Raw genomic sequence first — 14,541 nt, forward strand, 5'->3', positions numbered from 1 at the left:
CTTGAAATCAAGATTCAAAATTTTATCCAGAGTCTCTTGGGCCTCACGGGCCTCCTGATCTGCTTTCCATTGCAGTCTTTTTAAGTCTTGTTCATAATGAATCTGACGAATCTAGATGAGAAAATATACCATTAAGCAACATTTCATTTTCACAGCCACAAAAAATTTAACAGATGAAAAGAGTTGATCATTTTTATATATAAGCTTACTGGAGACTTTTAGCATGAATATTAGATAAAGAAGCCATGCTTCCCTTCTCATGCTGGAGTTTTAAACACCAAGTACACATGGTCTGTTATATTTTGGCATAATTTCAACACTTTGCAGTACATGAAGTGCAGCAATTAGACTCCAATATTAGTTAAAAACACCCTGTGTCAGTGCAACTCTAGCTCAAGACCAGATCTTAACTCTTGGAAGGGTGCTTTGACACTTAAGTAGCCCCTACATTCTGTTAAGATCAACTGTTAAGAACCACTCACCCTCTAGCACTCCAGAACACACACCGCACTAAATCAAACCTACCCAAGTGTGGCGGGGGGGGGGGCTTTGCCTCCAACTAGATATACCAACTCTGAGATTGCACTATCATGGAGAAAAGGGAAAAGTTGTGGTGATGGCCCAGTGGTTTTTAACTCTGGGAAAAATTCTGTGTTTTTGATGAACTAATATAGACTTGTACTTTGGTTGGATGCCAGCAAAGAAGAAATTTAAAGAACTTGAAATTAAATCAGCTAGAAAAGTTGGAGATAAAACACTGACTTCAAAGAATCCTGCAGAAGTTCAGAAAAAACAAATTCAAGCTCCAGCATTGGTACAAGAGATGGTGTCCAATAATTTAGCGGAAAAAATAAATCAAATGTACTCAGAGAAGATTAAAATAAATGAAACACTGAAGAAGTATATCAATTCAAATAACAAAAAGCTGGAAAATAGATGTAGCTTTAGCTATGTATTCAGACAAACTGATAAAAATGTAAAAATCAGAGGTCAAATTGAAGAACATACTGGGTGAATATGAGTCTTATTAAGAAAAGCTGTTACAAATGTAGAGTTAGAAGACAGAGCATGCAGAAAAAATCTGAGATTTTTTGCTGTACCTGAAAACTGGAATGAACAGACTCAGCTTTATAAAAGCACAAATAAGCAACTGGACTGGTATTCCACAGTAGGAATTTCTAATTGAAAAGGCACATCAAGTTTATGCTCCAAACCTGGCCATGAGAAAGCAGTGAAGACATGTATTAGTAAAGACACAATCATACCGGCAGGAATGGCTGATCCTGACAAAACTGTGGCAGAAGGTTAAAGTATTAAAAACTAGAGACAGTAGAGTGTTTGTGGAAAATATCTATTAACTGCAGGGTTCCTATCAGATAGTCAAACTTCTGCAAGTTTGAACTTCATATGGTCAAGACTATAAGTTCAAATGTGCAGAAGTTCGAGCATTTCAATGGACATCTCCATAAGGGGAAGTTTCCGTTTTGTTCAATGTGAGGCAGATGGAAGATTCAAGCTGCTGTAGCCAGCTGCCTTTAGAATATGTTTTACTAGAGGATCAAAAAAGTTTCTGATGCAGAACAGGATAAGGAGGAAATACAAACGTTTATCCAACAAAGAGTGAACCATCAAATAGAAAGGGACTCTGCTTCTCATTTTTTTGACAATAAAGACCTTTTCGAATCTTCCAAAGGAAAATGTTTGAGAGACAGAAAAAAGGCAACGGAGTTGACTTGAAGATTCAGGAGTACCTAGGACTTGAAACAAAGTCTGGTTTTGATAGATAGAGATGAACAAGAAGATGACCAGCAACACTGAAACTGATGAATACATGTGACATTAATCATCAATCACATTTCTGAAATATGGCTTTACAAGAAAAAGTAGCTGAAAAAGACTGGATTTTGCTTGACTTTGTTAAACTTGTGGGTAACCACTTTATGTCATTAATGTTTAGAAGAACACTAAAAGAGAAAAAAGTACCTAAGTAAACAATTTTTGTTCTTAATATTATTTGTACAAAACAGTTCATATTATTAACTGCATGGTATATAGTTAAACATATTTGTATAGTATATAGTCAAGGGTATCCTAACTGTGGGGATGAGTGTGATTCTTTTCAGTGACTGTTGTATGTTTAAAGTATTAAAGTAAGGAAGTACCTTTTTTAATTAAGTTTTAAGAAATAATAGCCATTACAATGTGAAAAGAAAGAAGAAAGGCTGGGCAAAAGCAAGTTTAATTTAAAATGCTGTAATCCTGGGGGTCCCTATCAGTTCAGCGAAAAATCAGGTCAGTGAACAGAATTTTCAGTGCACTTACATTGAAAGTGCCATTCGTTGAATTGTTCAAACTGAGATCACTGTAGGGTTAGGATCAGGAAATTTGTCCTTTTGCCACTGTAGTGTGATCTCAGAGTTGGCATATATAATAAGTGGGGGTTGTGGGGGTGCAGCCTCCATATGAGTGGAATTCGATAAATGGCATTTCCAATAAAATGCTGTTCACTGAAGTGTCACTTCAATGAAGTGATATAGACCCAATCTTGGGCTGTTGGGGTGGGTTATGGGGTATAAACGTGCAATGATTATGTGTGCAGGTTAGATGTTTTCTCTTATTTTTGCATAGGTGAATGTCTGGATTAATCCCCTTGGCTTAATCTAAAATACATTTTCTGTAAGCACATAGGCTTGAAAATAAGACATAATGATGAATGTCATGATAATTAGTACATTTCTTTTGTTCAGTGGGTTAAGAAGTCTGCAGCTGAAGGCAGTTGTACATTCTGTTCTTCTGTTTCCATAAAAACAACAGCTGTTTGTAGGTGCAAGCAATTAATATTGAGAGTTCAGAGCATTGTTTAGGGACATGCAAAAATTTAAGGTACAAGGGCAAGCAGTTCAGTAAAAAATAAAGTTTGAAATTATTGGAAGTGAATAAGAGATAGCAGCTTCCATACTTAATACATCAATGTATTTGACAGAACAGTGTATAATTTACTTTTAAAGATGGCCAGTGTACTTTTTAAAGGCCCAAAGTTAATGTTTACTGAAAGCAAATAAGCTGACTTTTCACAACTTGTAGGGAAGAGAGAGAAGAAAAAACACACAGCAACCAGAGTAAGTGGGAACATGTGCTGTAACATGCTATTTAGTATGGGATAACCTTAATTTTAGGTTAGTTAAAGCCTAAACGGGTACAACTGTTGATATGAGGCAATTGTTCCTATCAGGAGGGTTAAACTTCATATTTTGAAGATGTACATCATTTTGTCTGTTTGTCCTTAGTTAATCGGCTATGGAGATGTTCTAAAAATGTATTTAGTTTTTTTTTATTTGAGAGTTTTCATTAAAACAAAAAGTCTTGTAAAATGTCACCGATTCAAATGGAGATGACAAGAAACAACTGTATAATAGATCAACCTACCAAACAGTGTGTGCAATGTAACAGAAAAGTTGGAAAAACAAGTTTTAAAAAATATGATTATGTATAACAGGTGGGAATAATAACTTTCTGACGTAATGGCTATGCTATCCATATTATTTCGGAACATAAATGGTCTTACAGTATTGAAATATACTAAGAAATGCAGACTGCAAATTAAAATGCTGCAAGAGACACATTTGGAAAGAAAGGGGCTGAGTAGATGGTGTACTCATTTGGGTTACATTTGTTTCTCGTGTTTTGAACATGCTTGTCACTTGGATTTGGGAAATACTGTCGAAGTGAAAAGATGGACAGTCATTATAGGATAATGTTGGGCTTTGTGAATCTGGAGTAGTTTGTGAGATGGGTGGATTTGATATCTGGATGGCGAGAGTGTTATTTGTGGAGGAGTTAGAGAAGGGTGAAGGAGCAGTGCCATTTAAAATAATGTAACAAAGGGGAGTTAAGCAGTAGAAGTGTTTTGCTTACATTTAGTTTATCAAAACAGTTGCTCCATTTAATGAATAGTTTATGAAAAGTATGTAGCCAGTGTACTATTCATTCTGGTTCTGAGGTCTGTAGAATTTGTTTATTTTATCTTAAGTTTACACTGTTGTTTTTTATACACCTTTATTAAATTTTCACTTAAGACAGACACAGATACATTAATAGAAAAGAAAGCAACCATATTAATATTTTTCCATTTACATACATTATGTATTACATGCTTTCTTTCAAGTTTACACTGCTGTTTAAGGATTAAATGTTGTGTAGTCTTTTAGGTTTCTGGTCTGTATCCATTTTTCAAAGATTTATCTCGGGCTGTCATGAAAATATTTAGTTCAAGGGTTATACTGCTATAAAAATATTACCTTTATGTGAATTCCTGCATGTCATTGCTCGCTCTCTTTGTGCCTGACAGAGTGCTTCTCAAACAATCTGGAAATATAGAGCTGATAAGTATACTTTTTCACACTTTAACTATTCAGTGTTCTGCACTGTCTATTTTGCTTGACTGAATTATTTATATACTTGCTGAGCAAATTTTGTTTTCTGATCTGTGCTGAAATTTTTTTTGTTGGCTTTTGCAGTTGCATACCCCTACTGTAAATTTGATCTGGGACACTCCTTCCAGTCCCATCTCATTAGCTCACTCTACCTAATACAGAGGGTCATGTGGGAAGGCCAAACCCCTTAGTCCCTTAACTTTGAATTATCTTCTGTTCCTGCTCTCTCTCTTTTCACTTTATATAAAACAAAGACACTTTATTCAGCTGCTTATATTTTTCTGTATTTGTGTTTCTTCCCACTACTCTGTTGCTTCATCTTGCTTTTTCCTGCTACTTACTGCTTGTTCTCTAAAGTGTTCAACTGCATCTTTTCTGTTTATTCATTACCGCTTGTTTATAGCCTGTCTAAATTAAGTGTTATTCTAAGCTCTTAGTTTTGGTTTAAGCACTTGTGCTTTAGGCCCACCCCTTAGCTCTCCCTGGCCTCTCTCCCTCAGATTCTGAGAAATATGGATGACAACTTCTTACCATGTCTCCTGCTAGTCTGGTTGATATGGACATCTTGAGACAGTGTAGCAATTGCCTCATGTACACAGACAACCATCTACTACTACCACCCAGGAACACAATTTGAGAGAGATGCATTTACATTAAAAAACTAGAGCCCATGCTGTTTCCTCCTCAAGCCAGTATATCTGGCACTGAAAAGGTTGTCAACACAATCACTACACCTCAAACACCACCCACACCTACACAAAACACACCCACATATGCGGAGGTCCTCCACATAAACATACCCAAACAAAAGAGACTGCTGAAGCAAAAACACATGCGATCTCCACAGCCCTCCACACCACATACCACACGTAGTCCACACACCTGTGTCTCACAGCCACTAAAGCTTCACCATAAACCTAACATATTAGTCATAGGAGACTCCATTGTGAGGCATACAGATGTGCCTCTTACCAGGCGGGATAAGGGGAAAGCCATAGTTAGTTGTCTGTCAGGTGCCAGAATCCGCCATATCACATGCACACTCAAGTCTCTCAACAACAGGTACTGTTATGACTCTGTCATAGTCCATGCTGGTGTGGATGACTTGAGATGTACATGATGAGAAACATGATTGAGCTCACTGATTATCTGTCCCAGGCACGTATGTCCCTAGCCTTAAGCAGCATTCTGCCATCACTCAGAATGATGCCACAATACAAACAGAAAATGACTGACTAACAATTGGCTTAGTTTCTGGTGTCATTCCAGGGGGATCCAGTACCTGACATCCTGTGAAGATAGGATTGACACAACACACCACAAGGCTTTGCCAGAGATGGCCTGCATCTGTTTCACCTGGGCTTCAGGGTTCTGGCAAAGGCTCTTGCCTCCCCCATAGTGCCTTTTTTAGGAAAAGTCCTGAGGTAGATAAAAACCAACATAAACATTTCAACAAAATGCAAATTAAAGGTCATGCTGCTAAATGCTAGGAGTTTAAACATGAAACTGTACTCATTGTAAACATTCTTAACCCTGGAAAATGCTGACATCTGTACAGTTACAGAAACCTGGTTCAAATCTGTGGAGAGCACCTTAGCCTTACCTGGTTATTCATCCTATCATACATTCAGACCCCAAACTGTGGGCAGTAAAGCCAAAGGAGGTGAAGTTTCAATATACATTAAAAACATACACACCTCCAGGCTGGTCAAACAGTATGACACACAGGAGACACTCCAGGTGCAGTTAACCATTGACAAGACCCCTGATCAAATCACAGCTAGCTACTGGCCCCCAAATCTGACTCAAGATGCCCAATCCACCTATTTGGGCCTGTTCAAATCAATCAAGATCCAACCCTTTACCCTGATCCTGGGTGACTAACTTCCCAGACATAGATTGGAAGAACTACTCATGCCAGAACACAAATGCCCAGAGATTTCTCGATTTTGTCAATGCAAATGCCTTGGAACAGCTAGTCGATAACACCCACAACACCCATATCTTGGATTTGGTATTAACCAACATGAGCAACCACTGCAGCATCCCTATAGTATCATCCTCCCTGGTAAGATCCGACCATAAAGTGGTCACTTTCGAAGTCACCATCTTACCCAACCTGCCTCTACTTAGGAACAGATATAAAAACTTGTGTAAGCTGATTACAGCCTCCTGAGGGATGGTATAAACAGCTTCACAGCCTCCCTCCCCTCTGTAGGAACTAGTACCAATATTCAAAACTACACCAAAACACTATACGAGCATTTATATAAATGCATGGAATCAGGAATACCTGAAAGGACTAAATCATACTCCGCAAGGAAGAGTAAACCTGTCTGGTGGACATCTGCAATAAATAAACTCTATAACAAAAGGAAAAAATTGCTGTCCAAGACCAAGAAGGAGCAGGTGCCCAATTGGAAGCAATGTCTCCTTACCCTGACTAAGCAAATAACAGCACAAGTGAAATCCTCCAAAGCAAACTTCGAGTCCAAATTGGCCACATCTACTAGAGACTATCATAAGGTCTTCTTTACATATGTCCACAAACTCAAAGGAAGCACCCAGATCTGTTCAGAACTGGTGGTCAAGAACACCACATATACAAATGCCATAGATAGAGAAAACTTGCTGGCTGACAGATTCAGCAAAAACTTCACCCCTCTGTCCCATCAGTAAATCAGAACATCCCCAGTCCCTGCCCCCCTCCCCTTATATCTAGGGAACAGGTCATTACTGCTCTCTCAAAAGCAAAAAAAATCCACCCTCCATGGGACCTGATAACATACCAGCCTGCATCCTATGTGAACTCAAGCAGGAACTTGCAGCACCATTAGGCACCCTATTCAACCAGAGTCTGAGTACCGGCTTCATCTCAGCTGAGCCGAGGACATCCACCATCATCCCTTTACACAAAGGTGGTGTGTCCACCGATCCAGAAAATTACAGACCCATCAGCCTAACTAGCCTGATCTGCAAGGCCATGGAATGTATTATCATGGACCTCATTAACAAGAACATTGGCAACCTCCAAACACTCAATCCCACAATGTTTTGCTTCATCAAGAGGAGGTCATGTCTGCTAAATTTGGTCGACTTCTTTGAGACAGTCACCAAAGCAATGGATGACGGGAAGACGGTGCACACCACCTACCTTGACCTAGCCAAAGCCTTTGACACTATTCCCCACTGAGGCATAATAGATAAACTCTCTCAACTAGGTATCAATCTGTATACTACCAGATGGGTAGCAAACTGGCTCACTGATACACCCCCACCTAGTCAAAACAGGGGAAGCCACTTCAAGCAGTAGACTCATAACAAGCTGCGTACCCCATGGTTAGGTCTTGGGGCCTCTGTTATTTGGGATATACTTTTCTGAGGTGCACGCCAAAACCAGTGGGCTATGGCTAAGTTGGCAGATAACTGCAAGCTGCGTGCTGTCATCAATTACCCTAGTGATGTAGACATCCTCCAAGAGGATCTCAGACAAATGACTGGTGCCAAAAACATGGCCTCAAGCTGAATACCAAAAACTGCATCATCATCCCCTATGGGAAGAGTGATGTCCCTACAAATTATAACAATAATAACAACATCCTAAGCACGCAATCAGTTGTGAGGGATTTGGGCACCCAGGTTGATAGCAACCTGAGTTTTGAAAACCGTATTGCTTCCATTGTATGGAAAGCCTTCTCCATGGCCCACCTTATATATACTCCTCAGAGGTGACCTCTGTTTGGCATACAAGGCGATCATGAATCCCACCTTGATGAGACTTCTGCATATCCGCAAGTCAAGCTCCACTCGTGTAACTCACACACATGACCTCAACCCGTCTGTGACATCAACAGGACTTGTTGGTGGGACAGATTTGTGTCCCAGAGAGTCCCCCATCTATGGAACAGTCTCCCTCTCCATGTCAAGCAGAGTACCTCTTTACCCCTTTTTGAGCACAACTTGAATAACTGGATGGGAAACAGAAAATATACCCCTGGGATTCCACCTGTGTCCCTACTGGACAGGGGCTTCAGGTGCTGACTTGTCTAAACATGGGCTAAACTCTTTGGCTAGGGTTATAAGGGCCTCAGGGCCAATAGCCTAGTAACCTCCTATAGTCCTATAAATGGAAAATGTTGACCTTTTAGATGTATTTGTATTACAGGGTTGTGTTTGTCATTTCCCAGCTATATAAGGGTGGCAAATATTGAAAGGGTTTGCATGCCGTTTGCCAACTGTTATAGTTCATTTCAATCTAAGCACTTGTGCAGATTTATTTCCTAAGAAGATTACTGTTGCTAGATCTACAAAGGGAATTTTACAGCAGACAGTGTGCTGTCTTTTTCTCTAGAATGTTGGTTATAACAAAGTCAAGTAGCATTTTGTTGCTGTTAGACGTACTTGGACATATAACAAAACTTGAATCAACAAACGATTAAAATGAAAATTGTGATCTTCTCCACCAATGCTAGAAAGACACGAACACAATAACTTGTGCTTTCATCCACTTTAATTAGCTGTGAACTTCTTCAGAAAAAATCACAATCCACCCAAACACTTCTTTTATAACCAATTAATAGTCACATGCTTGATTACATAAGTCTCTAAAAGATTTTCCCATTAAACCAATAAAAAAAACATTCAAAAGTATAAAACAGTTTTTTGTATGTAAAACATAAATAAATATCAGTCTTTTTATAATAAATATATGTATATGTGAATATATCAAAGAAATTATTATTTCATCAACAAAAAAACGCTTGATGCTATTGGTTTCGCTTAAACCAGGCTTACTGTCTGCCCCAAAAAGAAGTTGCCATAAAGATTCCTTACATTCTAATAATGTTTTGATGTCTTCCGAATATGTTTGTTGTTTGATGTTATCTAACACAGAAAAAACTAATTTCTTAAAGTCTGAACAAACTATAGAATCCCTAGCTAGAGCGTTAGTTTGTTCTTTTTTCTTTATGGCTAATAGGTGTTCACTAATTCTTTTTTTCAAACACCTAGTTGTCAATCCAATATAATAACTTGGGCATGAAAGACACTGGGCAACATACACAACCATCTAACTATTGCAAGTAAAATAACTTTTACACCAATATGTTTTCCTGTTGTGTTTAAAATAAACTGACGAACAGTTACTAATGTACCTACACTGCCTACAATTGTTGCAGGCGTAGGTCCCCTTAATTGAAATATTGTTAACTTTACTTTCGTCTTGTGTAGTACCACCCATTTCTAATAAACGTTTAATGTTGCAAGTTTTTTATATATAAAATTGCTGCTTATGCGAATAAAACTGCATATTATATCAAAGATGTTTAGGATTCATTTAATCAGAATATTGTTGCAAAAGCAGGTACTAATGGACACAATGGATATAGTTCAACTGTATGTTGTAATTGTAATGTTCCAACCAGTGGTGCCAATACAAATTAAGTCACTGATGTGGACAACAGTCAAAATTTAGTAAATGTTGGTAATGTTTCTGTGTCTGAAACAGTCAAAATTTAGTAAATGTTGGTAATGTTTCTGTGTCTGAAACAGTCAAAATTTAGTAAATGTTGGTAATGTTTCTGTGTCTGAAACAGTCAAAATTTAGTAAATGTTGGTAACGTTTCTGTGTCTGAAACAGTCAAAATTTAGTAAATGTTGGTAATGTTTCTGTGTCTGAAACAGTCAAAATTTAGAAAATGTTGGTAACGTTTCTGTGTCTGAAACAGTCAAAATTTAGTAAATGTTGGTAATGTTTCTGTGTCTGAAACAGTCAAAATTTAGTAAATGTTGGTAATGTTTCTGTGTCTGAAACACAGAATCCTGACTTAGTCAACAATGTCACAGAAGGGGCAGGTGGTTCCAAAAATGTGGGTTCTTTTTTAGTGGGCCAACAGGGGAACAAATGGGGTCCCACGTGGTTGAAAGTAGTAAAGAACAAGGGAAAGGGAAGGGGCAAGAACCAAAAGAAATGATGATTACTTCTGATTCTGTATTGTACGACATAGAAGTTTTAAATCTCTCAAACACCATTATCAAATTCAGTTTTTAGCCTTTTGAAGAAAGGGTTTTTCTTTTATTCCTGGAAATACGATGAATTTGGCCAAACTGATTGTGAATTTTAGGCTTACTTTAAGGAAACTTAATTTAAGGTATATAATGCAGGATGTTAACTGTAATAGACAAATTGTAGGTCCAAGAAAAGTATGTACTTATAGTCCACCACTATTAGGAACATTACAAGTCTTTCAGAATTTGTGTGAGACAGGATTTAAAAATATCATTCCTGACAAAAGTATTGGAAATCTAACCCACCTGGAAATCCAGGCGTTACAGTTATTACGTGCAAATAACCAACTGAGGGTTATGAAGGCAGATAAGGGAGGTAAGATTATAATTATGGATCAATGTGAATATGTTAAATCCATAGAAGACATGTTAAAGGATGAAACCACCTACAAAAAAAGGTAGATCTTGCTTTGATTAAAAATAATTATCTAAGGCTGGATACATTCCTTTTTGATATGTTTTGGCAGGGAGAATTACATCATGACAGTTACGTATATTTACAGGTGGAACATCCGAAAATGGCAGTGTTTTTTGGGATTCCAAAAATTCAGAAAACTTTTATAACCCCCCCCCCTCTTTTAGACCTATTATATCTGCCGCAAGGTCTAAAACAGAGACACTCTCCATTTGGTTAGATTTTATACTGAATCCTATCATGCAGGCGTCCATTTTTATTTAAAGGACTCCTGGCATCTTTTGGAGCAGTTAAGTGATTTGAAATTGGAAAACGAGACTTTTTGTTTCGCTTCTCTAGATGTTGCTTCTCTTTATACTTGCATAGAACAAGACAGAGGTATTGAATACCTTACAGAATACTTAACCACTAATAGTGAACTGGGCAATATTAAGATAAACACGGTGTGTACCCTTATGGAGCTTGTACTAGATAACAACTTTTTTAAGTTTAATAATCAACTGTACAAGCAGACATCTGGGTTAGCTATGGGGGCAAGAGTAGCCCTGGCTTTTGCCAATCTTGTGATGGCAAATTGGGAAAACAAATTTATTGTCAATAGTATCTTTGAAAAAACATTTTATTGTATCGTCGATACATTGACAATTTGTTTTTCCTTTAGAAAGGTACACTTCAAGAGTTTGCTGATTTTGTGTCTTACTTGAACACCACCACAGAATTTTTAACGCTCACTACGAGTGGTTTTGGTCCAAATTTGAACTTTTTGGACATCAATTTGACCTATGATTTTGAGTCCAAAAGATTTATTAGCAACATCTATAGAAAATCTATCTTTGTAAATCAATATTTACATAAGGAATCTCTTCATCTGCTCCATATGAAAAAAGGAGTTGTTAAAGGACAGCTAATAAGTCTCAGTAGACTTACATCATTGGATACAGTATTTATGAGAGAGGTTGATGTATTAAGATCATTCTTTGAAGGTAGGGGGTATGACAGATCGTGGTTAAAACCTATTGAAAATGAGGTTTTAATGTTATGGAGGAGTGTTGCTAGTCCCATTTTGGCAGGTGTTAATTCTAGTATAAATACTGGCAAGCTGGAGAAGGGGGAATAAAGATTTTACTTGGGCTTTCATTTTACCCATAGTTAATGAAATGGGGTGTATTAAAAATATCATTGTCGATAAGTGGAAAATATTGTTGGGTAATCAGGACTTTATCAAAGTAATAGGTAAAAATCCTAATTTTACATATAAAAAAACTTGCAACATTAAAAGTTTATTAGAAACTGGAGGTACTACACAAGACGAAAGTAATGTTAACAATATTTCAATTAAGGGGACCCTATGCCTGCAACAGTTGTAGGCAGTGTAGGTACATTAGTAACTGTTCATCAGTTTATTTTAAACACAACAGGAAAACATATTGGTGTAAAAGTTATTTTACTTGCAATAGTCAGATGGTTGTGTATGTTGCCCAGTGTCTTTCATGCCTATGTTATTATACTGGAATGACAACTAGGTGTTTGAAAAAAAGAATTAGTGAACACCTATTAGCCATAAAGAAAAAAAGAACAAACTAACGCCCTAGCTAGGCATTCTATAGTTTGTTCAAACTTTAAGAAAGTTTTTTCTGTGTTAGATAACATCAAACAACAAACATATTCAGAAGATCTCAAAACATTATTAGAATGTAAGGAATCTTTATGGCAACTTCATTTTGGGACAGACACTAAGCCTGGTTTAAACAAAATCATTAACATCAAGTGTTTTTGTTGAAGAAATAATTTCTTTGATATATTCACATATACTTATTATAAAAAGACTGATATTTATTTATTTTTTACATACAAAAAACTGTTTTATACTTGTGAATGCTATTTTATTGGTTTAATGGGAAAATCTTTTAGAGACGTATGATGTAATCAAGCATGTGACTATTAATTGATTATAAAAGAAGTGTTTGGGTGGATTGTGATTTTTCTGAAGAAGTTCACAGCTAATTAAAGTGGATGAAAGTGCTAGTTATTCAATACTTGGACATATGGATTATTTTATTAGTTATGCAAGGTTATGTACAGATAAGTAATTTATTTCCTGATTTTTGGGGCTCTGCAGTTTGACATTGATATCACCAACAGTAAATCATTTCTTTTTTATGATGTGGCTTAAGATATTTCTGTAGTGTTTTGTTCTACTGCAATTCTAGAGGGTGGAGGTATGCAGACCAATGTAACAAAAAACGTATTCCAGCTACTGGCTATAATAGTTGCATATAACCACCTAGAGGGTTTCCTTTAATGATGGTATGCATTGGAAGTAATATGTTGTGAAGTTATTTTTGATTTTTATTTACTAGCAACAGAGCCCCCAACCTCCCATCCATTGTCTGCCTGGCAGTAGCATAACAAGAGGCAAAGGGGGCACCTGCCCTGGGCACAAAGTGTTAGAGGGTACAATCTCAGATTTCCTGCAGCTTTTTAATGTACAGAAATGCTAATGCACCAATTGACTTTCTACATTCAAAGTCCTTCTGTTTTTTTCTTCACTCAAAGAGCTGGGGGATGGATGTGGATTGACTGCTGTGGAAGCTGATGCACTGGGTTCCTATTAAATGATCGAATATGCATTCTTGTGAATGCATCTTGATTGAACCTGAAAGCATGAAAAGGCAAAACAGCAAATAAGCAAATTCTTTTCCTAGGAAAGAAATGTCTTGTCTGCTTCTGTTACTTTGCCATTTTCATCACTGTAAGCAATCTTGGAGTTGGCATATTTAAGTAGGGAGTGTGAGGGGTGAAGCCCCCCACTTTATGTAAAGTTTTAAATTTTTTTTTTTTTTTTTTGTGGAACAGCAATTCTTTTCCCTTGGAAAAAAATCACTGTTCTAAGTGTTCGAGATTGTAAGCTTTCGCTTACATGGGTTCGATAAATCATCTTTCACTTTTCTAAGCATTCAGTGATTTAACATAGACTCTGATGCACCAAAATGCTTTCAATGGTTAGCTGGAGTCCTTTTTTCCCTATACATTTGCTCTTTACTTGAAGTGCTAGGGGGTATGAAATGGTTGTTGCAGAAGCAGATTCTAACCCTTTCCACAATTTCAACAAGTTTATATTTTTGATTTTAGAAAAAATGTGTACAGATGTACAGGATGGTAATTGGGAGAATCAATTGTTATTTAAAGAACTACACTGACAGATTATTTTGGCAAGTGGTGTTTTTCATGATCTTAATGAATGTTTATCATTAGCACCAGTGCTGAAAAAGTGGTCTGATTACTTGCTGCATTGAGTGATAGGTGAATTTTCTTATGTTATTATTATAGAGGTTGGTTCTGTTGGCCTTACATTTTCTTTTTTTTTTACTCATTTTTTTATTTTGATTTAAAACTTAATGATTGTTTACAATTAATAAATATTCAGCTATATACAATATTTACATTTAGCCTGACAAATACATTAAGATAACAACAGATCTATGAAAAAACAATGATGTTGAGCCATTATATTTAAATTACCAGGAAGAGTCTGATTCCAATTGCAAGGTGTCAGTCAATGTCAAAACTTTTCTCCATGGGTTATTGACTAATGGCTTGGGATGGATTCTCAGTTCTTTAGTTTTG

The 14,541-nt window shown here is 36.9% G+C and overlaps 1 protein-coding gene across 1 annotated transcript in view; it reads right to left on the reverse strand.

The window, feature by feature from the left end:
• Positions 1-14,541, reverse strand: part of LOC122790592 (centrosome-associated protein 350-like) — a 541,040-nt gene that overhangs the window by 288,804 nt on the left and 237,695 nt on the right. Inside the window, exon 5 of the mRNA XM_044058119.1 lies at positions 1-111. Within this exon, the coding sequence (XP_043914054.1) occupies positions 1-111 (111 nt within the window). The remainder of the gene's footprint in view (positions 112-14,541) is intronic.

The sequence above is a fragment of the Protopterus annectens genome, chromosome 16.part0, assembly GCF_019279795.1.
Source record: "Protopterus annectens isolate FY-2018-M chromosome 16.part0, PAN1.0, whole genome shotgun sequence".
Taxonomy (NCBI): domain Eukaryota; kingdom Metazoa; phylum Chordata; order Ceratodontiformes; family Protopteridae; genus Protopterus; species Protopterus annectens.